The 26,458-nt window shown below is 41.6% G+C and overlaps 1 protein-coding gene across 2 annotated transcripts in view; it reads left to right on the forward strand.

Annotated features, from left to right (window-relative positions):
- Positions 1-26,458, forward strand: part of arfgef3 (ARFGEF family member 3) — a 92,267-nt gene that overhangs the window by 55,950 nt on the left and 9,859 nt on the right. The window contains exons 23-37 of one of the 2 annotated variants that reach the window (XM_070542642.1): positions 4,044-4,177; positions 4,433-4,578; positions 5,292-5,471; positions 5,536-5,677; positions 6,393-6,515; positions 6,673-6,776; positions 6,856-6,991; positions 7,070-7,198; positions 9,917-10,093; positions 14,939-15,053; positions 15,277-15,379; positions 15,841-15,972; positions 17,972-18,028; positions 22,016-22,146; positions 26,172-26,390. In XM_070542642.1, the coding sequence (XP_070398743.1) occupies positions 4,044-4,177; positions 4,433-4,578; positions 5,292-5,471; positions 5,536-5,677; positions 6,393-6,515; positions 6,673-6,776; positions 6,856-6,991; positions 7,070-7,198; positions 9,917-10,093; positions 14,939-15,053; positions 15,277-15,379; positions 15,841-15,972; positions 17,972-18,028; positions 22,016-22,146; positions 26,172-26,390 (2,028 nt within the window). The remainder of the gene's footprint in view (positions 1-4,043; positions 4,178-4,432; positions 4,579-5,291; positions 5,472-5,535; positions 5,678-6,392; positions 6,516-6,672; positions 6,777-6,855; positions 6,992-7,069; positions 7,199-9,916; positions 10,094-14,938; positions 15,054-15,276; positions 15,380-15,840; positions 15,973-17,971; positions 18,029-22,015; positions 22,147-26,171; positions 26,391-26,458) is intronic. The other variant, XM_054750434.2, reaches the window with a different exon arrangement.

The raw sequence follows: 26,458 nt of genomic DNA on the forward strand, positions 1-26,458 counted from the left end.
TGGTTATGGTTAGAGTCAGGGTATGGGTTAGGCATAGTGGAGTCACTAAAATGAATGGAAGTCAATGGAGGTCCACACAAACACATAAATACAAGTGTGTGTGTGTGTGTGTGTGCATGCGCGTGCGTGTGTGTTATGAGGATCATCTCTTATGTAAGCTCTTATCTGGGCTGCATTGGGAGAGAATAAAGCCGTTCTTTTTCTGATTTTTTGGAACAGATGGACAGAACACTTTTAAGCTGGAAATGGTGGCAGAACATAGTAAACACCTCACAGCCCCAACCCAATAAGCCCGGCTTTGCACGCAGTGCTGTTAGGCTTCAGCTGACTGTTACTCATAAGCTCTTTCTGTTTCATAATTTTTATTTAAAGTATGCATACAGAGTAACAGGAAATATACTTTCGTATTTGTTGTAACTGTATACCACCTTGTTTTCACATTCTGTGGTAAATGTTGAGATGAGAAAAGAAAAAACAAAACAAGAAAAGCAAACAAAAATACTATATGTATTTTTTATAATTATATACAATTGCAAGAAAGTGTGTATGTTCACATATCTAAAGTATAATGCCATTTCCACCTGAGAAAACTCTTAGAACATATCTCTGTACATAAATCTTACAACATACACAATGTGCCTGGTTACTGCACGGCAAAACTCAAACCTTGAAGTAGAAGCATTAATAGAATAAATTGGTAAAAAAGAGAAATGAAGAGGTGAAGAGAAAAGAAAGGAAAGAAAAGTCCAGAAAAAGAGGTATCAAGAGGAAGTTGGAGGGGAGGTGCCAGGTGGATTTAAAAAGATCAATAAATGTTTGTCATTTTCTGAAGAATTTTTTCAGACTGCGCTGTCTTGAATACCATAGTTTTTCAACTTTTAAATAGGACACAACCTCGTTCATCCACAGTGTGCGGTACGGCAGCGTGGTAGATTCCCACTTCAGGAGGAGATGTTGTCTCACCATCAGGAAAGTGAAAGCCAGAACCTCGAGTTGTATTGATGAGAAATTGGTGTATTTCTCAGGAAGTCCAAAGATTGCTACATGAGGGGAGATATTAACAGTTTTAGGAAGTACCTTTGACATCAAAGTAAAACCACCAAACATTCCCTACAGCTGGACAGGAATAAACCATGTGGGTAAGATTGCAGGGCGAACTGGAACATCGATCACAGATATCAACGGCATTAGGGAAAATTTGAGCCAGTTTAGTTTGAAAATAATGGCATCACATTTTTGGTAGTTAGATGACAATCATAAGATTTTATAGTGCCATTGGCTATGTTGGTATGCTCCTGCTTTATTCATTTGCGTCGCCTAGCTAAAATTAAGCCATTGCTATCACAGACCCACTTGGAACAAGTGCTCCATGCCCTTGTGATATCAAGGCTGGATTACTGTAAGGAACCGAACTGTATTAGAATGTTTACTGTGTGAAGTGCCTTGAGACGACCCTTGTCCTGATTTGGCATTATATAAATAAACTTGAATAGAATTTAATTGTGCTAGTATTACTTGGTAGATCTTTCCACATCTGTGGAATGACACATGAAAAGAGTCTGGATTGTCCTGAGCGTGGTGTAGGCACTGCTAGTCGACAATCCTTCGATGACCGGAGTGGCCGGGCCGTGATGTAAGCCTTTGCAAGAGGATTCAGGTAGATGACAGTTGTACCATCCAGGACTTTGTATGCTAATGCTAACATTTTGAATTTGATGCGTGCTGCTAGCAGTAGCCAATGGAGCTCAATGAACAAAGGGGTGACATGCTATTTTAGGCTGATTGAAGACCAGATGCGCCGCTGCCTTCCGGATCGTTTGAAGAGGTCTCACAGTACAGGCTGGAAGACCAGTGTTATAGAAATTTTATGTTTTATTATTTTACGTATTTGTTCTTTGTTTTGTTGTTTTCTATTTGTTTGGTTACCCTATTCGGATAAACAGGAGGGATTACGTTATAGAAGTGGAGTAATCATTAATCAAATAAATCCTCATTCGTTTCTCATTAGTTGCTCATTAGGTAGGCCAATTTTGAGACCATTATTGTAAAATATTCCAGATTATTGTCACAATAAAAAATATGTGTAACATGTAATGGTCAGAGTTCACTTAAAACTGTCAGTTAAATAAATACAAAACTGAAGCCCACAAGGACAAGACCAAAATATTTTTTGTTAAGTGCTTCTTTAGATGAAAATCATAAGTTGCTTCACAAACACATTAAAAAATTTAAAAAAAGTTTTAATAAGTTAATAATGGGAGAACATTAATAGCTTTAAATGGTTTTATGCTGTGTGTATTGTTGGAGAAGGCCATAGAATGCAAAGGTTAACACAATGTCCACAGACTGCTTCATCAGTGTGTCACACATTAACTGTCTGGTCTCCAAACCAGAAAACAGCTCGTGACCTGGCCAACGGGAGGTACAGTCATAACAGAATCTGAGCTTCAAGTCAGAGACAATTTATTAAAAGTAACCACTTATAAAATGTTACATATGATTTTTATGTGACTATACTGTATATAATGTGTTGAACCTTGATTTGAAGAAAATCATGAATCAAACTGAAATCACAATTTCTCCTGGAAATGTTTTTCTTTTTCTAAAATCGTTCGGCCCTAGTAAGATATTGGTTTTCATTTTTGATAGAACATTCTGTTTATTTTATTAGGTTATAAAGTTGACAAAGGAAAACCTGTTTACTGATGTGTTTAATATGGAGGTTTGATGTTTGTTGACAATGAAGTAAAAATTCATTAATAGATCTAAAAATAATTCTGCTGCTTGCTTTGGGTGTTTTTCCCTTATTGTAATTTGATGCATTTTATTCTATGAAATTAAAAAAAGAATTTTTATTCTATCTACATATAAAACACACATTAGTTTTAGGAGTAATAGGGACTATTGTTAAAACTTCTAAAGAGCGACTTATGGCTCCAGACATGCATGTTGCAGACCCCTGATATATTCAAACTGCTTTTCTGGGTTACAAATGCTCTAAATGTGTGCAATAAAGTTGTCACGTTTAGGAGGGTAGGACCCAAATTGCAGAACCCAGGATGACACGAGGCAGGAGTGGATATGTAAAGTAAAAATCCTTTATTTGGAGGAAGAACAAAAATAAATCCAAATGTGAGGGAGCCAAAATCCAAAAATCCAGGGAGTCAAAAAACACCAGAGGAACGAGCAGACTGACAGAACAAATAACGCTGACAAACAACAATGGACCGACAAGAACAATGAGACAAGGAGGGCTTATATAGACAGGGAGGAGCAATTAGGGAAACAGGAAGCAGGTGTGTGGAGTGAGGCTGGAGGGAAGGCAGGTGACAGCAATTATCTGGATAGGGAAGAGAACCAGTGGAGGGCAGATAAACTTAACACTATATAAAAAACAAAACTAAACCTAAAGACTAAGGGAAGAACTCACAAAAACACGTACACATAATGACACACACAAACTCATACATACATACAATGAACTGGGGAACAAGAGGCTGTGGCTATAACTTAAGACACACAACAGAGATGCAGACAAAGGACACATGAGGGCGCGAAGAGAACACAAAAGGGAATCCAGAGAGGGATGGAGAAACATTAGGAGACACATGGGGAAAGACGCAGACAAAGGACACATGAGGGCGCCATGAGAACACAAAAGGAGAACCTGGAGTGGGAACTGGAGGGGCTGGGGAACAAAGGGACACAGAACATGACAAAAGTAATATCTGCAATAGCTCCTCATCACACCAACAACATCTCACTAAAACTTTAATCTATAAACCTCAATAATATCAGAAATCTTCATGTGACAGAAACAGACTAGACCTAATATTTCTAATAACTCTCTCTCTCTCCCTCTTTGTGTGTGTGTGTGTGTGTGTGTGTGTGTTTGTGTGTGTGTGTGTGTGTGTGTGTGTGTGTGTGTGTGTGTGTGTGTGTGTGTGTGTGTGTGTGTGCGCATGCACGTGTGTGTGTGTGTGTGTGTGTGTGTGTGTGTGTGTGTGTGTGTGTGTGTGCGCATGCACATGTGTGTGTGTCAGGTTATTTGAAGAAGCAGTTACGAAGCTGAACTTGGTCAGTCTGGTTGGGTTCCTGCAGCAGCTCAGAAAAGCTTCTCAGTCGCAGCTGTTTGACTCTGTTACAGAAACTGGAGATTACTCTCTGGCAATGCCAGGTACACTTGTGCACGCACACACACACACATACACACACACGCACACACACAAAAATCTATACATTTTTACATCAATGTTTGTGAGGAAATCACAGATCAGATTTTCAAGCCTAATCTCATATTAAAAATGAGTTGTCATATCATTTATTTGTTGGAAATAATAAATATTTTCCCAGTTTTGGAAATAATATTTGTATTTTTCTTCTGACTACAGAGCCCTTCATATCCAGACTGAACCTTCTCTGTTGGTTACAGGAGAAGCCAAGTCCACGTTGGACCGACGCTGCGCTCTGCATCTCTTTCGTCTGGGTGAGGCCATGCTCCGGGTCGTCAGGAACAAGAACCGGCCCCTGCTGCACATGATGAGGTCCTGGAGCGTGGTGGCGCCCCATCTAGTGGAGGTCAGGAACTGCTAACCTGATGCTCCAGCTCCATGTTTATTAGTTTATTAATACATTCATCTTTGCACTTTTGAAACCCCATCTTTATTTTTTGTTGTTTGTTCATATTTATTAAAAGTTCTGTTTTCGGCTCTGGACCTTTTTTAAATACAGTGCAAAAAAGAATTAAACCTTAAACCTTTGATGCATAATGGTCGTTACAGTTGACGGGTATTCAAAATTGTTATTTACTTACTTATTTTTTGCTGTTAAGCACAACTGTTGAAGACTTTATTGCATTTGAGCCCCTCCTTTTGGACTTCAGTACGTCAAGCCAACATGTTTCATGTTCAGAATGCACGCTGTCCACTGAGGTGGACATGTAATAAATTATTTGTAAACTATTAAATGTTACAAAAAATATTTGTTGAAATTTGTTTCATTCACACCTAAAGATGAATGAAAAAAATAGTTAAAAATATCATGGTTGAAGATTTCATAATTCATGCGTCAGAGGGTTAAAGGCCAGAATTATGCTGGAGTCAGGAAAACAAAACAAAACAAAAGAAATAAACAGCTGTTTTCACTGATGGTTCTGGTGAGACCCGTCTCCTTGGTAACAGTCATGTCTGCTTTCGTGTTTGTTTCTTGTTATCTTCCTGCTGACGGGCCTTCCTGTGAGATCCGTGTTTTGTTTTCCTCATGGTGACTCTAATCATTTGGATTCCTTCCAGGCTGCATGTCACAAAGAGCGCCACGTGTCCCAGAAGGCCGTTTCCTTCATCCATGACGTGCTGACCGAGGTCCTGACGAGCTGGGCTGAGCTGCCTCATTTCCACTTCAACGAGGCACTCTTCAGACCTTTTGAGCACATCATGCAGCTTGAGCTGTGTGACGAGGATGTGCAGGACCAGGTACCAGACCCCGGCTCATCCCCAGGGTTTAATTCTACTCACTGACCCGTTTGTGTCGCGCTAGGTGGTGACATCAATCGGCGAATTGGTGGAGATGTGCTCCCCCCAGATCCTGTCGGGTTGGAGGCCCCTGTTCAGCGCTCTGAGGACCGTGCATGGCAGCAAGACAGACACCAAAGACTACCTGCTGGGGGAGTATTCCATGGGTGAGTCTTGTTCTACAAACAAACATTTGACCTGCATTTTTCTCATTCATTAAATCTTTATGTGCTGCTTGTTGTATTAATTTTATTTTCTTGTTCCTGATTAAAATAAATAAATTCATCATCATATTTCTTTGGTTCCAACGAACATGTGAGTTGATACAAACTCAGGGCAGGTCCTGTTGTACCAGCAAGCACATTTTTGTCTTTGATGGTGCTGAGCGTTAGAAGAAATGACGTAATCGAGGGGAACACTGACGTGTCATTGGTGCGCCGAGGGGGAGGTGCCAACACAGCGAGCACAGTATTAAGGGATCAGACTAGTGGTGCAGGCGGTCCCTCCCACCACCACCAGGGGCATGGGGGTTGTAAAGTGTCTTGCCCCAGGACACAACAACAACAAACTGAGTGGGGAGCAATCCTGCAACCCACCTGTTAAGTGGTGGGCACTAAACTCATGGCCTGGCATTCCAGGCAGAGTGCAGCACACAGAACAACCTTTTGACTTCATACTAAGAAAGTGCCTTTTGTTTACAAATCAGATGGCTTTAGAGAATTTTGGAGCGTTAGCCTCCTTTACCTTATTTTTATTGGCATGTGTTTTTTTATTCCTAGCATTCGATCGTATGTTATTGACAATAACAGCGTCTACAGCTAAAGCTGCTCGGATGCTTTTCTAAAGCAGAAATCTGGTTTTCTCTAACATGTTACTCCATAGGCCAGTCCCAGGCGCCGGTGTTCGATGTCTTTGAGGCATTCATCAACACCGACAACATCCAGGTCTTTGCCAACGCAGCCACCGACTACATCATGTGCCTGATGAAGTTCGTGAAAGGCTTGGGTTTGTCTTTTTACTGATTCGTTCACATTTCAGGCTCTTCTGAGTCTTCCAGGCCTCTGGTTTCATTGGTAACTCTCATGCTGCCTGTATTTCAGAGGACTTCTGTGCTGTTTGTTGCTAGTTTTTTGTGTTTCTGTCTCCTGATCGCTACATGCAGGAGAAGTGGACTATAAAGAGATTGGAGACTGTGTTAACATGTCCGGTTACTCCTCCACCGACCTCTGTGTTCCTGCTCTCGACTACCTGCACAAATGTTCACAGGTGCTCATAGGTCAACCATGTTACCTGCCTTTTACTCTCTTCCCTCCCTTCTGTAAATTAACTAATATAATATCTTCAGCTGCTTGCAAAGATCTACAAGATGCCATCCAAACCAGTGTTTCTTGGCGCTCGGCTGGCGAACCTGCCACAGCAGCGCTCCATCAGCAGTGAGGATGAGGTCGACTGCTTCATCCAGGAGTTTGATGATGACACAGGTGAAGAGGAGTACCCTTTCCTCCATCAGACTATTCTCAGCTTCTCTAAGCTCCGGTCTATCCCATGTGATCCGGCAGGTCTAATTCAGGTGTGGATTTTATTACTGGAGCAGCTCACGGCCGCCGTGTCAAACTGCCCCCGACAGCACCAGCCTCCAACCCTGGAGCTGCTCTTCATCCTGCTCAGAGAGGTCACCATTGTACCAGGTGACACACACACACACACACACACACACACACACACACACACACACACACACACACACACACACACACACACACACACACACACACACACACACACACACACACACACACACACACACACACACACACACACACACACACACACACACACACACACACACACACACACACACACACACACACACACACACACACACACACACACACACACACACACACACACACACACACACACACACACACACACACACACACACACACACACACACACACACACACACACACACACACACACACACCACTTCTCTCTTATGGAAAGTTGTTTACACCAGATGTTGCCCTCTGGATGAGAGGCTGAGTGAGCTGTGATGCATTTAGAGGCACCTGGGAGAAACTTCTTCCTAATAATTGCATGTAGACTCTGAAAGTTCATTAAACATATATTTGGTAGCTGTGAGTCAGTCAAAGGTACAAATTGAGTTCCTGAAAAAGCTGTTACCTTTTGAACACTCATAGTCTAATGGATTGAGTGAGGTTTTTCCAGGATTGTACATTTCAAAAGCAATTACATTTTTCTTGACCAAACGTTTGATAAAAATAGTTGCCATTGGAATTTGAAGAGTAGGGCTGGATGATATAAAAAATAAACATACTGAATAAAAAATTCATCCATTTTTATCCACTTATCCGGAGTCGGGTCGCGGGGGCAGTAGCCTAAGGCGAGAGGCCCAGACTTCCCTCTTCCCAGCCACTTGGGCCAGCTCCTCTGAGGGAATCCCAAGGCGTTCCCTGGCCAGGTGAGAGACATAGTCCCTCCACCGTGGCCTGGGTCTACCTTTAGGTCTCCTCCCGGTTGGACGTGCCTGAAAAACCTCACCAGAGAGGCGTCCAGGAGGCATTCTGACCAGATGCCTGAGCCACCTCAACTGGCTCCTCTCGATGTGGATGCCAAAAATCCTAAGCCCCCCAACACGGGAGCCACGAACCAAGGCACCACACTCCACATCAAATGTGGCAGGGGGAGGGTCGGCGAAGATGTGTAGCAGCACAAGAAGTCCCAGGAGAGGGGAGGAGTCAAAGACCCCACCTGACATATACAGTCATACACAAACACAGTCACACACTCCATTCCTCATGCTCTCACACACACAACCTAAGACTTACAAAAATGAATGCTAGACACCCACTCACTCTCCCCATACACACCCTATTCACTCTGGTCCTGGTACTGCTGCACAAAGGGTACAACCATCACCGGTTACCAGAGTTAGCCCCTTTCTGCTCGGGTGGTGATGAGCAGGCACCCCCACCTAACGCCGAGCAAAGCAACCCACCACCCCAGACCCCAACCAGATGGCCAGCTCCCCCTCCTAGCCTCCAGCCCCGGGAAGCCAAGCAACGAGAGGTGTGCTAAGACCCCTAGTCTCCCTTCGCCTGCCCAAATCCAGTGTTGATGCATGTTGATGAGGTGTATTCCATGGCTGGGGGGAGTGGGCAGTGCAGGCATCGTCTGACCTATGCCAGTTGATGCCACCACACAGCCCCACTTCCCCCCACAGCCCTCGGTGTCTAATTGTAGTTTAAAATTGAAAGTGGGCACCAGCACTCTAGGTGAGGCTGAAAGATCTCCCTGCCAAATGCCGTTGAGTGTACTCACTCCCAAGGCCCTAAGTGTGTGTTTGTGTGAAATGACGTTGGTGGAAGTGTTTAAATGCAAATAAAACTGGGGGGCAGGCTGCCACAGGACTGCAGAAATGGGATCCATACCCAGGCCCCCTGATTTGCCCACCCCCCAAGGTCCTATGTGCATGCTTGTGTGATGGTGTGAGGGAGCAGGAGGAGGAAAATGTTTGGGGATGGGGAGGATTGGAGCCAGCTCCCCCACTTGCCTCAATAGGCACCTCCATTCCCAAAATGCCACCCAGGACATAGAAACCCCAGCCCATCTAGCCAGGGCCCAAAGTAGCAGCATCGCAGAACCCCACGGAGCCCGAGGGCACCCTCCAAGCCCCACCCCAGCAGAATATCTACTCCCATCCCTGCATTTTCACAACTTCCAGAATATGTAAGACAAAAGACATCCAGGTAAGGTTGGGTCCTCCCCCTCCTGGACATCCCCCTCCTCCATGATGGGACAGAATTGTTATTATTTCAGAGGAGCCAAGGTCCACCTGAGGCCCCTGAGCCTGGGCCAGGCACTGCCACGTGTTCCCGCCTTGATAATAAATATCTCTGAACTTGACCATTATCCATATCACAAGACACATGTGAAGACACAACACTCCATCTAAATCCTTTTAATAAAATATATTTTCTGTCTCATGAATTGACTTTCTAACTTTACAAGTTATTACAATCATATTCGGTGGTACCTACAATATGTTTTTACATCTAAAGTGTTTTAATAATGTTGAATATTCTAAAGTAATGAATAATGACTTAACAAATGTTCATTCCTATAATGATTTATTCCAGATCTTAAATTACACCAGACTAGTCTATTTGTTGCGTTTAATTGATTTTTATAAACTATATGTTTGCCTCTGACTCAAATTGTTATGAATGTGTGATTTCCCTGAACTACCAAAAAAACCTGGTTTCATCTTAAATCAAATAGCAAAAGCTCAATAATTCATATTTATATGGAATATCACATCTTATTGAACATTTATTGTAAGTAACCACTTACATCATGTTGCACCTGACTCTTCCCTTCAGGTCCCGGGTTTGCCATCTTTGCTGTCATCCAACTCCTACTTCCTGTGATGTCATTATGGCTGCAGCGTAGTCATGGCGACCACTCATACTGGGACATGGCAGCGGCAAACTTTAAGCATGCGATCGGCCTGTCATGTGAGCTGGTGGTGGAGCACATCAACAGCTTCATTCACTCAGGTAAGACCACCATAATGGTGGTTACCATGGTGATCATAATTAGTTACAGTTGGTTTCCATGGTGATCCTAATTAGCTACTGGTAGTTACTATGGTGACACATTTCTACTACCGATTTAATCAGCCAAACATTTAGTCGGATTTTCACTGAGCTGTCATAATCCCAGTCAGCTGCTACATGCCTTTAATACAGTGGGTACGGAAAGCATTCAGACCACCATCAATTATTGCATTTTTTCCCTCATTAATGTACACACAGCACCCCGTATTGACAGAAAAACACAGAATTTTAGAAATATATGCAGATTTATTAAAAAAGATCAACTGAAATATCACATGGTTCTAAGTAGCAAAAGCAACCTTTTGGGCTAACACAGGCATGAGTAAAGATGCAACAAGTTTATTACACCTCAATTTCAAATTCTTTTCAAATTCAAAAATACTTTATTAATCCCAGAGGGAAACTGATTGCTGTAGTAGCTAAGAATAATAATAATAATCAAGAACAATAACAATAGTAATCATAATAATCAATCATTTGGAGATCCTCTGCCATTTCTCTTTGCAAATCCTCTCCAGTTATGTCATATTGGATAGTGAATGTTGGCAGACAGCTATTCTCCAGAGAAAACCCTGGGCCATTCAGGAATAGTCACAGAGGTGCAGGGAAGCCACTCCATTATTTTAGCTGTGTTCTTAGGGTCATTGTCATGCTGGAAGGTAAACCTTTGGCCCAGTTTGAGGTCCTGAGCACTCTGGAGAAGGGTCTTGTCCAGGATATCCCTGTACTTGCAATCAGTTGTCCTGTCTCTGCAGCTAAAAAACACCCCCATGCTGCCACCACCATGCTTCACTGTGGAGACTGTATTAGTGTTAATTTTGACAAGGATTTTTAATTTAGTTTTAGTCTTTCGACTAAAATTCTTTTTAATTTGAGTCATCCAATTTGTTTTAGTCTCATTTTAGTCGACTAAAATACATGAATTTTTCTTTTGATGCAATAATTTTGGTAAATGGCCTGTATTTGATATAGCACCTTCTAGAGTCCTGGAACCCCCCAAGGTGCTTTACAACACAATCAGTCATTCACCCATTCGCACACACATTCACATGCTGGTGGTGATCAAATCAAATCTCAGAAACAGATAAGATAAAAACAAACAAGATAAAAATAAGATAAAACAATTAGACGTTTTTATTGGATAGAGCCTAAGGTTAAAATCTGATGTTAGCCCAGATCTAGACAAGTGGGGGAGTAGAGGAAGGTGGAGTGTACAGTCGGTAAAGACGGCTCTCCCTTGCCCTGCCACATACCTCCATTTAAAAGGCTAGGTTATCCAGAGTTATCTCTGTAGTTATGCTGCTATAGGCTTAGACTGCTGGAGGACATACTGAAGGGAGTGTTTTTCTCCTCAGAAGAAGCTACAATGATGTTCTGCTGAGCTGTGGTGGCCTCAAGGAGAGGGCCATTGGCTTGAACACTGTTGCTAACCACTTAAACATTCTCCCTCTCCTGATAATAACTTTTACTTTCTTTGACATTGAATGTGCTACTGCTAGATTATCCATTTAATTATAGATTCACTAGGATAAGTAGTTTATCTCTCACCAAATAGAATATTTACTAAGAAATCAGAATGTAACCATAGAAACACTATATGGTATATATGTTGTGTGTGTGTGTGTGTGTGTGTGTGTGTGTGTGTGTGTGTGTGTGTGTGGGTGTGGGTGTGGGTGTGGGTGTGGGTGTGTGGGTGGGCTGGTGTTGGTCTGTGCGTGTGCTTGCTCTGTCTTCTCGATCCCCAGTGAGTCGTGGTGGATGGCTGCTTATACTGAGCCAGGATTCTCTGGAGGTTTCTTCCTGTTAAAAGGAAGTTTTCCTCTCCACTGTCACTAAATGCTTGCTTAGTATGAGGATTGCTGTAAAGACACCGACACTAGTCAGTAACTTGATGCAATCTGCTGGGTTCCTTATATAGGAAACTTTTTACTGATTGGCTTAATGAACTGACCTGTATTGGAATGTTTATTATGTGAAGTGCCTTGAGACGAGTCTTGTCGTGATTTGGCGCTATATAAATAAACTTGAATTGAAGTCAATTAGACATAAAGGCAAAGGACTGTTCTCATATATAATATGTACAAGCAATCAAAACAGACTTAAAACAGTTTTTAAGTCATCAGAAGCAGGTACATTCTACATGAAGGCAGATAATGGAATGTAGCTTCAGTGGTTTCTGCAGCTCATTCCAGTCATTGGAAGCAGCAAACTGGAACGAGGAGTGGCCAAAAGAGGTGCGAACTTTGGGAATAACCATAGAGATTAAGCTACTGGAACGTGAATTGTGCTGATTGTTGGAAGTGATGAGTAATGAGCGAAGATGTGATGGGGTTCTACTGATGATTGTTTTGTATATGAAATGATACCAATGTAACAACCTGCAGGAATGGAGTTATAACCAGTTAACGAGTGAGTACTGATCACAATGATGAGTAGTGAAAGGGGCACCAGTTACGAAACAGATTGCTGAGTGATAAATGGCATTGAGTTTATGAAGAAGTTTTTTGGAATCAGTCTTATAAATGATGTCACCATAATCTAAGATGGGAAATGATTCTTATTTTGACCAAGGCTTGCTTTGCAGAATGAGTAATGGATGACCAGTTGCAGTAAAGAAACTCAATTCTTGACTTGACTTTAGAATGTAATGAATTAATGTGAATGTCAAATGACAGTGTGCTGTCATCAGGAGTCACCAAGATGTGTTCCAATGTTTGTGTTCTACCGAGACGTGTGTTCTCCGTTTGTTAGCCGTTTAGCTAGCTGAGCAAGGATACACGGGATGTATCTTGTAGCCTAGCCTTGGTCAAAAATTTCCCAGAATGCACCGCAGTATTTTCTAAAGGATGGCAGATCAGAAGCCGGCAGCTACTTCGGGGCAAATTTCTAGTTTAAAAGTATGTCAACTAATTTAAAATGTTTTTTTTAATCCAAAGTAGTTATCTATGGTTGGTTAGTTGCTTATTAATTGCAGCTTCGGTGGCTAGTGAATATATATTTAAGTTAACAAATATATACACCATTTAAAAAGTTAAATGTTCGTTATATATTTATATTGAAACTAATACGTATAGCAACCATTTTTCATTCAGACCTATTAATCAATCCCTTACCATTTAATAGTTTCCATTCTTTTGAACATCTTATTCTTAGTTTTCCTAATCCAGATTTCTAAAATGTAAAACCACTCGTTAGTAGTTTTGTATCGTCCACCAGGCCCTTACTCTGAGTTTTTGGATCAGATCTCTGATTTTTTATCTGATTTGGTGCTAAATACTGATAAGGTCATTGTAGTGGGGGATTTTAACATTTATGTGGACACTGAAACTGATAGCCTCAATGTAGCCTTTAGTAATATCTTAGACTCAATTGGTTTTACCCAAAGAATACATAGCTCCACCCACTTCTGCCATCATACATTGGACCTTGTGCTGACTTATGGCATAGAGTGTGAGGAAATAACGATCTTTCCACATAATCCAGTCCTCTCGGACCACTTTTTGATAATCTTTGAGTTTATCATAACTGAGTTCTCGAGACATGAAAGTCAATTTCACTATAGTCTGTCTCTATCTGACAATGCAGTTGCATCTTTTAAATCAACTGTTCCATCTTTACTGCCTTCAGTATCTCAGAGGAATGTAGCAGAGGGCAATATTTTCCTTTCTAGCCCTTCTCAAATTGATGAGTTAGTTTATAATAATACTTCTTCTTTGCATGTGGCATTAGAAGATGTTGCCTTACAGGAAGTTGGCTCCCTGGTTTAATTCTGATCTACAAACTTAAAAACAAAACTCTAGAAAATTGGAGCGAACATGGCGCTCTACACACCGGGAGGAATCGTACTTATCCTGGAAAAACAGTCTTGTGCTTTATAAAAATAAGCTTCAACAAGCTAGAACCGCATATTTTCCATGGCTAATTGAGAAGAATAAGAATAATCCAAAATTAATTTTCAAACTTACACAGAATCATAGCTCTGAACCATCTGATCCCTTAGCCCTTGTTGTGGAATTTATTTTAGAGACTTAATAAAAGAATGAGAAAGCTGTCCATGATTCAAAAGGGTTTAATTTCTATTTTGCAATATCGAAATGAGGAGACAGTCACAGAGGCTCTTCCCAAAGCAGCCTCCGGAGTAAGTCCTCCTCAGTAGAGGCCCCCACACTCTATAAGCCCCCCTTGAAACCCCCCTCACCCAATGGGTGAGAACAAAGAAAGGCTCTACGGTTTCCACTTTTGGTTAAGCTCTGAAGATGTTTGCAGCCGCAAACAAAACGTCAGCAAGGTAAAGAAAAACCTTGTCTGTGTTTAAAAAAGAACCAAAAATGGAATTTGAAGACAAACACAGCAAGAACTTACAAAAGCTGTTTAGGGCTCTACACAGTGTTATCTGTAGGTGTGATCTGGACCCAGACCTTAGGGCTGTGCTTACAAGAGATGAGGGTGTAAACAATGTTTCTCCTGCCCTTTGAAGCAAAACTCTCAGGAAACTGTAGCTAAAAAGAAAAACTTTTATGGCTGTCATAAAACCAACTCCTCTGGCCCCACTGTAAGTTTGTAAGGGTCAAATAAGTAAGAGAGATCAAATGTATCCATTACACCCTCAGCAGCAACGACTTTATGGGATTTTTCACGAATAAAATTGGTTCTATTGAAACAAAGTCTGTTACATCCTCCCTAATGTGATTTCTTCTTCCTCAGTAAGTTATGCAGCATCAAGCTGTAATATTCCTTTTAGTCGAGTTGATACACAGTCCATCCTGTGCTAAATTCTCTCTGCAGACATCGGGCACGAGTCTCTGATCAACCTGATGCTAAAGGATCTCTTCAAGCTGCTGGTGGCTTGTGTTTCTGAACCAGCAGAGACCATATCCAGAGTGGGCTGTTCCTGCATCAGGTCATCACACACATGTTGAAGAAATAAATTACAACTTTTTTTATAGGCATCTTATTAAAAGCACAATTCCCTTCCTTTATATTGTTTCTCTTATTCTCGTACTTGTCGTCTTATTTTCATGCATGTTTGGGGCTGAGATTCAACTGTCCTAGCACAAAGCCCAGTCCACTACCACCCAACCCCTCATGAGGCCTCCTTTCACTGAAATGTTTTTGTTCTCAAGGTACGTGTTGGTCACTGTGGGTCCCGTCTTCACAGAAGAAATGTGGAGGCTGGCCTGCTGTGCTCTGCAGGATGCTTTCTCTGCTACGTTAGAGCCTGTGAAGGTACGAAGAAACACACACACACACACTTAGTCTGCAGTTAGGGCAGTTATGTTGTTCTTTTTCTCATCTCTCCTGATTTAAAGTGGAAGGAGCCTAATTTAATCTTAAATCTGAGTTTTTTCGAATTTTATGAGTTTTTGATGAAAAAACAGGTTTAATGTGACTCTTAACTGAGACCACAGATGGAATTGAGTCACTGTTCGGGTATGGGATGGAACCAGAACCAGTCAGCTCCATGAAAAAAAAGTGTGTGTGTATATGTATATATATATTATACACACACACAAATCTTTAAAATAACATTTATTAACAGCAGAGTCAGTCGACTGATATCAGTTTGTGTTGTGAATGTAAAAATGTATCTGATTACTTCATCCACTGTAACAATCATATTGATTATTTAGTAAGCCCTTTGATCAAAAGCCAGCACTAAAGCATTTTGGTCTTTTGTTTTTTTCCAGAACCTCCTAGCGTGTTTTCACAGTGGCTCAGACAGTTTTTCTGGAGATGCCTGTGAGGTGAAAGTGGCGGCTCCGTCTCATTCTCCGTCAGCTGAAGCAGAGTACTGGAGGATCAGAGCCATGGCTCAGCAGGTCAGTCAGAATTTTTTTGTGTTTGTTTAACTACTTTATTGACCTAAACTCATTGGAGTTTAGCATGATTGTAGAAAGTTCCTGAAGTAGCCGAATGTGTAAAATCCCACATCTTGTTACTCCGTTTAATCAGAGGTAGATGTGCCTCAAGCACAGAGAGGGGAGCAGGCTGAAAAACAGGAGGAGGAGGAAGGCAGAAGGAGAATTTTGTTTAAAGATGTGGTTGCCTAACATTCATTAAAACCATTTTATTGATTGTTCCTTATTATAATTATTCAGTGAATTTTTCATGAAGGCTGAAGTCGAGGGCCTTACTTCTGACCTACCTCGTGGATTAGCTTGTGATAGAATAGTTTGTGAGACTCTAGGATTTTAAAAGCTTGACAGAGCTGTGTCACACTGTGATATAGCATTCACGGACTCACTCATCTTGACTCACAACGGGGAAGGCTGTTGTTGGTTTGATGTTCAGGAATAAGCAGACAGCGTTTCGACCTGCAGAAGCTAACCACTAGCATTAGCAACTCTAAAACATGGCAAAGCTTTTTCAGCCTATGGAGATAAAACATCCATGTTGCAAGTCAGTGATAGAGACACATTGCTGTTATCCAATCCGAGGATAGATGTCCAAAATATCAGGAAATAAGAGTCCCAAACCTGCCATCTGAAGCTCAGCTGTGATGTGGGAACATTTCAGTTTCTGGTAATGGTGCACCAGTATGTTGTTTTCCTTTGAGACTTACGAGGCATTTTTTCCTACTAGAGACCAATGCAAATGTATTGATTAAATAAATCACCCTCAACCATGTATATAGCTGGATGCCGCTTCAGCCAATCAGAGAGATTGATTATTTTTTTGACCTCTCTGGGGTTGGTAACTAGATGGCACCTGTACTTGGAATAGCCACGGTTACCGGCTACCGGTTACTTTTCCTAACTTTTCTCTGCTAGTAGGGCTGCAACAAATGATTATTTGGATCATTGATGATTTGAAAATTTGTTTTGAGATCATTATGATTTTATGACTATTTATTTAGTTTGGATCTATGTGAAGCACTTTGTGATTCTATGTCTGTGATAACTGCGATATAAATAAAATGTACTTACATATGTAACGTCCAGAAATGGTCAGTTTTCACCTACATATTGACCGACACAATGTCCGGTCACCTACAGACCTAATTCCACTATCTGAGTGGAGTTTCTATCCCGCCTTCTAAAGCCCAGAAGATTCTGCAGCCCTTGTTGACATTCAGGGGGAACAAGATGTCAGCCTATGTTCCCAAACAAAGCCTTTTGATAAGACCACAGGATTGCTCACTCTCATGAAAGAACTTTTACAACTCATAAGTTAAATAATCATTAAATAATAATATGGTTGAATGAACCAATGTTATATGAATAACTAATCATATTGTAACAAATCTGCAATTGGCATGACAATGCAGAGCTAAGCACTCCACCGCTCCTCTCAGCTTCACTCTCTTGATTATAAATCCGCTGCACCTGTGCGCACTCGGCTGCCGCACCCTAAAAGGAAAAAAAAAAAGAAAATGCCTTCAAGCTCCATGGACTCTCTTTCACCTGTGAACAGAGTGGCGTGAACACAGGCGCACGTAGTGATTTCTACCGAGTGAACAGGCTGTTTTTCTAACCAAAGAGGCTGTTAATCCCTCAAGGATTTGAGACAGACAGATCTGGAAGTTCAATATTTTCAACAGTGATGTCGTCTGGACGCACTATATTCACTTCAACTTGACAACTGATGTAAGTTCCTACCGACTGTACTGAAAAGAAAAAGAAATGAAACCAAAACTTATCTGAAAATTATTTTAAAAGGGATTGCTTACCGTCACCGGATTACCAATTGAAGAGATTCTTCTGTCACGTAAACGATTTACTAAAACGTGAGTTTAAGAAACTAAACTCAGAATTTGGGTTTGCTCAATGACAGGATGAATATGGAAACGATTATTTAAAAAAATTATTTTCTTTGTAGTGGGAACGTGTTTTTCAAACTGCTCATCACTCTGATTTATTAAACGACCCCTGTCAAGTAAGTTTATTTGAATATTTTGTGTATATGTGTGTATATAGAAAAATGAATGTATTATAAATACAATTTCTTTGTGTGTTAATAGCTTTTTCTATACGAGAGTAAAATTCTTCACTCACCTGAAAGCACCGCTTCTCCTTTATGGATGAAGACAGCTCAATAAACTGAATCTGTGAAACTGCCCAACCTGATTTTCCTCTGGACTATTACTTACATTCATTTCTTGGCCAAACAACTTAACATAAGGGTATATGTCTGGTAATATACAGTGGGGCAAAAAAGTATTTAGTCAGCTACCGAATGTGCAAGTTCTCCCACTTAAAATGATGACAGAGGTCAGTAATTTACATCATAGGTACACTTCAACTGTGAGAGACAGAATGTGAAAAAAAATCCATGAATTCACATGGCAAGATTTTTAAAGAATTTATTTGTAAATCAGGGTGGAAAATAAGTATTGTCACTTCAAACAAGGAAAATCTCTGGCTCTCCACAGACCTGTAACGTCTTCTTTAAGAAGCTTTTCTGTCCTCCACTCGTTACCTGTATTAATGGCACCTGTTTGAACACATTATCTGTATAAAAGACACCTGTCCACAGCCTCAAACAGTCAGACTCCAAACTCCACTATGGCCAAGACCAAAGAGCTTTCGAAGGACACCAGGAAAAGAATTGTAGACCTGCACCAGACTGGGAAGAGTGAATCTACAATAGGCAAGCAGCTTGGTGTGAAAAAATCAACTGTGGGAGCAATTATCAGAAAATGGAAGACATACAAGACCACTGATAATCTCCCTCGATCTGGGGCTCCACGCAAGATCTCATCCCGTGGGGTCAAAATGATCATGAGAACGGTGAGAAAGAATCCCAGAACCACATGGGGGGACCTGGTGAATGACCTGCAGAGAGCTGAGACCACAGTAACAAAGGTCAGTAACACACTACAATGGCAGGGAATCAAATGCTGCAGTGCCAGACGTGTTCCGCTGCTGAAGCCAGTGCATGTCCAGGCCCGTCTGAAGTTTGCCAGAGAGCACATGGATGATACAGCAGAGGATTGGGAGAATGTCATGTGGTCAGATGAAACCAAAGTAGAACTTTTTGGTATAAACTCAACTCGTCATGTTTGGAGGAAGAAGAATACTGAGTTGCATCCCAAGAACACCATACCTACTGTGAAGCATGGGGGGTGGGAACATCATGCTTTGGGGCTGTTTTTCTGCTAAGGGGACAGGACGACTGATCCGTGTTAAGGACAGAATGAATGGGGCCATGTATCGTGAGATTCTGAGCCAAAACCTCCTTCCATCAGTGAGAGCTTTGAAGATGAAATGTGGCTGGGTCTTCCAACACGACAATGATCCCAAACACACCGCCCGGGCAACAAAGGAGTGGCTCCGTAAGAAGCATTTGAAAGTCCTGGAGTGGCCTAGCCAGTCTCCAGACCTCAACCCCATAGAAAATCTGTGGAGGGAGTTGAAAGTCTGTGTTGCTCGGCGACAGCCCCAAAACATCACTGCTCTCGAGAAAATCTGCATGGAGGAATGGGCCAAAATACAAGCTACTGTGTGTGCAAACCTGGTAAAGACCTATAGTAATCGTTTGACCTCTGTTATTGCCAACAAAGGTTATGTTACAAAGTATTGAGTTGAATTTTTGTTATTGACCAAATACTTATTTTCCACCCTGATTTACAAATAAATTCTTTAAAAATCCTGCCATGTGAATTCATGGATTTTTTTTCACATTCTGTCTCTCACAGTTGAAGTGTACCTATGATGTAAATTACTGACCTCTGTCATCATTTTAAGTGGGAGAACTTGCACAATCGGTGGCTGACTAAATACTTTTTTGCCCCAATGTATATATTTTTGGTTATTGAATAAGCAAAGATTCCTTTAAACTTCTGATTCAATAAATAAACTTTGCTATTAAATTTAATTATCTTAAAATTAAAAATTAATCTTTGGATTAAAAATAGACCAAGCTGGGACTTGATTAAAAATTTTAATCTAATTAATTACAGGCTTTGTAATTAATTAATCTAAATTAATCGCATTTTAATCATTCAGGGAAATGTGCTCTCAAAGTAAAACTTAATTAAAATTATGAGGCAGAGAATCAAACATTAGACATGGTTATTACTGTAAACTAAAGCTTTTAGTAAAAAATGCATTTTAATTATTCAAATGTCACTGTGTGATATGAAACAAAACCCAAATCAACTAAAATTTATAATTACAAATGGAAAACACCTGCAAAGGGTTCCTGAGCCTTTAAATAGTCTCTCTGTCTAGTTGAATTACTGAAATAAATTTGACTTTGCACCAGATTCTAATTTTTCCAGTTTCACTTGTTTGTATAATTGGGAGTTTTTATTAGCATTTCTACTCGTAATGTAGTAAAACACATAAATAATAATCCTTCAAAATGACAGTAGAACAGGCACAAATATGATCTAGGACTTAAATGTACTAACTTTTAACACCAGAGCAGGCATGGCATATTCTGAGAATTATCACGAACACTAACTGGTTCCAGTTGGATGACTGGAGGAGGATGGGATGATAAAAGATCATGGCGAGGAAATAATGATGTGACGAACAGGTGAGCGGACCTTCCTTACATGGGAAGTCCTGATGTCACGTTAAGAAGGGGATGCTGCAGACCCGCAGATTCACGCCTGCTGCAGCGAATCTGGTGTGATCTCCAGCCTGATCACAACTTCCTCGTTCCTCGCTGCCCCTGATACACTTAAGCATCCGCCCCTTAGCTGATGACAGCTTCAACACACCTCGCTGCTTAATGATAGTAATGCATGTGATGTTAGACAGTGACTCGTCTCAGAAACATATAACTCCCCAACAGAATTGTTTAGAAAATCATCAGAAAAGTTTCAGAGTGTTTCTGTTTTAACTTAAACTTCTGTTTTCAACTTTAAGACACGTTGTTTGTGATTGTTTACAGAGTAGTGAGAACACGGAGCGTTCTCCCAGCGGCAGCCAGGTGCCTCTCGTTTGTCTGACTACTTTCATAAACTACTGTTAGGACACAGAATTATTCTGTCTGGTGCTTTCAGCGCTACACAGATGTTACGTAAATGTTAAAAATATAGCTTACCACTACTTTTGTAAAGTTTCCTGTGCCACCGGGCAGCTGCAGCAGAGACGATCTCTGAAAAATGTCCGCGACACGGACTCCGTTGTTGTCTGGAAGTTTTTTTTTCCAAGTTAAGAAAAGAGGCGGACGTGTTTCCTAAATCCTGCATCAGTCCAAGCAAGGCAACTTCTTTCTCTTTTAATTCCGTTTTAGTAGCCATTAGCACTGTGCATTGTTGTGTGCGTCAGTGATATTCGGTCTACGAGGAAATCGTGCAATGACAAAGGTTCCGCCATGCTTGAAATGCAAGCTGCGATTAAATGCGTTAATTATTTTAACGCGTTATTTTTTCTAATTAATTAATCGTAATTAACGCGTTAAAGTCCCGGCCCTAGTAAATATGTGAGATAAAAATATGTTTCATGCCACTGTTCTGAAATCTGTCTCTCTCTCCAGACAATTACAATTTTTTTCTCTGAAGCTGAAGGCGCTAAAGGGAAGTTTCTTCGCTGTGGTTGGTTGCTATAAACCTCCCTCATCAAATACTGTATCATCCCTTATTAGCATCATGTTCAGGGGGAATGCACACCTTCCTACAGATGTTCAGAGTCAGAGATATATGCATGGCATATGTTGCGTCTTTGGTGGATTAAGCTGGTTCTGACTGCATCACTGGACCAGTCGATCTACCACCAGTCTGTGTGCAGGCTTGTCACTGTCCTGCATTAAACCTGACAGTGGTCCTGATGTCATGTGGGTAAGAGTTCTGGTGTGTTAGGTTATGTGATGTTCAGCAGTCATGAAAGCAAATGTCTCTGCAGATCACATCGACGGGATCCACAAAGATTTTATTACTATTAGCAGCTAGCATGTCCCTTTCTGTCCCAGGTCTTCATGTTGGATACCCAGTGCTCTCCAAAGACTCCAAACAACAAGGATGGCTTTGAGCATGCTCAGTCCTGTGTGCTCATCATTGAGCTGCCATCTGACCAGCAGTCCAATGGACACGCTCAGAAGAGGTGGACACACACGCACACACACACACACACACACACACACACTTGTGCTGGTTTGTCTCTCTGGTTTAAGATTGTGTGAATTATTTTACAGACTAAATCATTATAAAGTCACATTAACTGTCTCTGCTTCTGTCTCTGTTGCTGCGACGCAGGAAAATTGGGTAAGGCTGTTTTCTGTGACCTTGTGACTGCATGTGTGTGTGTGGGGGGGGGTGCATTAGTGCAACAGATGTTCACATGCAGCAGCAACATCTGCAGCAGATTCATAATCAGACCACATAAAGGGGCTAAAAATACAGCGATTGGATGCATTATTAAACAGATTTAGATTGATAACGAGTCAAACATCACCTGCTTTTTAGTGAACCTGTTTTATTATTTAATGTACAAATTATTTTCCCTTTAACCAATAAAGCGTAAAAGATCCGTAATCCTTCCTCCACCAGTCCAACTAAATTGGACTGCTCAAGCCTGGCGTAAAAAGACTTTTCATTTTTTATTAATTTTCTGCAGAACTATGCAAAACAATCACACGTTGGTGTTCAGAACTGTTGTTAATTATGTTGATTTTACTCATGGTTAGCCTAGTTAGAGAAAAGTTAAGCATTAGGTCACATTCTAAGTTCTCTAAACCTGTTAGAAAAATGCATTTGTAAAATTTGTATTCTTACTGTTAGTCTGCACTTTAATTGTTAAGCTCCGGGGGCCTCATTTATCAAGCTTGCTTACACACAAAACGGGGTCGGAAAACTGCGTAAGCAACTTTCCATGCAAACTTCGGGATTTATGACAAACTTAGCGGGAAAATGTGGCAACTTTAAGCTGACTAAGGACCTGGCCTACGCACATTTTGGACATGGAAAGCACCTGCAGTGCTACTGCTGAGAAGATACAATTATGAATTCCAGCAACATTACTACTTGTACCGCTTTGTGTGCACACATAACAAGCCCCCCCCCCCCCCCCCCCCAAAATCAGTCACAAAGCAATCAAATGTCTCTTCTTGTTGCTGCATCCGAGAGTGGAAGACGTACCTTTCATACACAGTGTTTTTCTGTGGCGAGCAGTGTCCATCAGACTTCTCAATCACCTTGTCATACTTGGTTCTGTCCGCTGCTTCTTCAAATTCAAAGGTGTTGAAGACTTCAATGGCTTGAGGACCAGCTACAGTGAGTCGGTCCTGCAATCTTTCTTGCATCTGGTTTGGAGTCTAGCCCCATGGCAGCCATATACAGCTCAAACTGCTGCTTAAAACACCTCCAGTTGCTGTCGACATTTCCCACCAGCTTCAGTCCTTCCGGTGGCTTCAAACTTTCCATCTTGATAGGAACTGTTGCCTGGTATCTCTGTCGGCCTTCACCTTCACAATCCCACTCCTCACACCATGTTTTGTCCTTTAAGGGTTAGTGAAGGATCACATAGCAGACCATTCCGTGCCTCTGAGCCTCCAGCTCAAACAAACATTTCTTTATTATATCAACACCACCTGTGGTCTTCTTCCTTGTGCTACCCTAATGTGCTCTTTAAAAAAACAGCGATCTCTGCGATTTGGAAACAATTTTTTAAAATGAAAACTTTTGTCTGAGTTGTCTACTAGCACATAAGTGGAAAAGTAGCATTAGTACGTTGCGATTATTTTTTTATTGTGAGTCGAAAATGGCATTGATATACCGTAAATCCTCTAATACAGGCCCGGGCCTGTATTTGACTCAAGCTCATCAAGCACCAGGCCTTTATTGGAAGGAGGGCCAGTATTAGAGGCAGGCCTCTATTTCTATTTGAGCAAAATGAACTAATGGTTCGCTGGAGTTTTTGACAATTAAAATTGCGCCCACATTTTCAAAGTTAAACACATTTCTTTTAACAACGGTAGTTTCTGCTTCAGCCCTCTCCCCCCTCCCCCTGCGCAGCGGCCGCAAACTCACTGATGCGCCTGCAGCCTCTCGGAGTTCCTGCTGCTCTAAACATTAAAATAATTATTTAATTTTCTGTTCCTCACTTCTGATTACCTTCAATGGTGTCTGTTTGTTGCAACAGCAGGTACAAAAACTAACTTGTTTTTATTTGACTATTTTTCTGTCCTGCCTGTTATCTTCCTGCATCTCCTCTCAATCCTAAAGAAAAACTGCTACCAGGGTTCATATATATTCACCTTATGAGTTACCTTTGAACTGCAGTTCTAAAAGATCTACCGACCGCAAAAACAGTGGAGTGCTCGCTGCTTGGCGGCCGCATCAGTGATCGGTGCGTCGGAGGACAAGGTGATGCGCCCCGCTCCACAGCATGCAGCGAAACACATCAGGTGCAAATAAAAGACAGAAAACATTAAAGGAAATGAACCGACATGAACGATCGCGTGTCAGTACCGACGCTCTGGCACCCCCCCCCCACCTCCCCCCCCCCCCCCCACCCACCCCCAGCGCAGGGGCTTGTCACCTGCTGACAGCAGGCTGCTGTCTTTTCCGAGGGCTGCATCTTGCCGGTCATTATCACGTGACAGTGACTAGTCGACGACAGGCATAAAATGTCACTATAGAGCTGTGAAGTCGACTAGTGACTAGTTCATACAACCCCTACTACTGCTCCCCAGAGTGTTCTGCAGCATAATCAGCACGTTCTCTTTGAACTTGATATCAAATTTTCGCCTCCTCTTCGTCTCCGCACGGTTAAAGTTACCCTCGCGGTCCATCACCGGCAAATCAAAAGTGAGACAGATGACACAACCGCCCCCCGTACTTGCTTGTTACCACATTCCACCCGGCCACAATAAGAGACCGGCCATTATTCACCTCCGCCGACACCGGCCAAAATTGGAGACCCGGCCTTTAATTGAATACCGGCCTGTATTAGAGGATTTACGGTAGTTGGCAACAGCTGTTGCCAGTGGGGCCAACAGCAAACTTGTTAAAAACTCGAGACGTTTGTAGGTTAATTCTCTGTGTCTGTACCGGTTGTTTGTGTCACTCCACTGTGGAAACATCAAAGTGTATCAGTGAAACAGTTGAGCATAATTTATATTTCTCCCATCTGCAGGAGACATGCCCACATTTTTAACTATCCTTCGAAAGTGACACAGACCGCAAACTTGTGATCGGTCTCACGTCGCTTCCTTTTAAATTAGTCAACAGCACCGCCATTGCCCCATATGAAAGTCAAAAAGCAACAGACATGGAACAGATTCAAGAACGCCTTGCAGAAAACGTCCGAAAATATGCATGTAGCGTTTATTAACCTGTGGCTGAAGGAGTACAAAGATATAGAGCAAAAATTTGATTTGTGGACAGAAATGTCAAAAAATGTGGGTTTATAGGAATCGATTGCATGAAGAGGTGGAGGAAAAGAGGGTCAAACTCATTAGTGTTTAAAAGGTGTCTGAAATACATTAAAACAATGTAAACACATAACAAGATGGGTTACATTGTCTTGGACAGGATACGTGACTGGGCCACATATGGCCCTAGAGCCACAGATTTCAGACCCCTGATTTGATCAGTGTAACGGTATGAAATTACTGTTTTCCACCAAAAGTCATTTTTCCCCTCTCCTCTGACACAGAACTAGTCTGCATGAGATATGGCCTCAAGGTCTCATGCATTTGCTTCTAAACTGCTTCTTTCCAGCTCAACAGAAGAATGAAGAAAAGGACTCTCTCCTTTAAATAAATCAAGGAACTTTATTTTTAATAAAGCTAATCAAACAAAGTGTTAGTCAATAATAAGATGTGACTGATCTGTGAAATCAAAATATTAATTACTTTATTATAATCCTATAGAATATAATAAGTAATATGACTTTAAATGTTTCCACTAGGACTGATCACACGTAGCGTTAAAAGACGACACATTGCTTTTACCGATCCAATCAGAATCTGCCAGATCTGACGGAGGCGTGGTTTTGCTTAAAAAGGAGGTCCGGATCCTTTTTAGCTTTGAGTTGAATTATTGCCAGTGTGTGATGTTTATAGAAGACTCTAAAGATGTTTGTGAGTTTTTAAAGCCCCTAAAAGTGGTCTGACCTCCGTTCAGGATCCCGTTCCGGACCATTGTGGTGAGCCTGCTTTCCCACCAGGTTCTGCTCCAAAACCTCCACGACATTCTGCTGGAGGAATTTGTCAAGAATCCCGAAGGCAGCGAGAGGATCACTCCTATGACCTCTGACCCCGGCAGACCCACAGCCAGCTTCCTGCGCTACATCTCCATGACAAACCTGGCCATAATCCTGGACCTGCTACTGGACTCTTACAGGTTCTGGCTGATTTCCTGCGTTATTCCAGATGTTTCATCCTGTTGCTCGGTTTTGAGTGTTGGGTTTT

Source organism: Nothobranchius furzeri, chromosome 12 (genome assembly GCF_043380555.1).
Source record: "Nothobranchius furzeri strain GRZ-AD chromosome 12, NfurGRZ-RIMD1, whole genome shotgun sequence".
Classification (NCBI taxonomy): domain Eukaryota; kingdom Metazoa; phylum Chordata; class Actinopteri; order Cyprinodontiformes; family Nothobranchiidae; genus Nothobranchius; species Nothobranchius furzeri.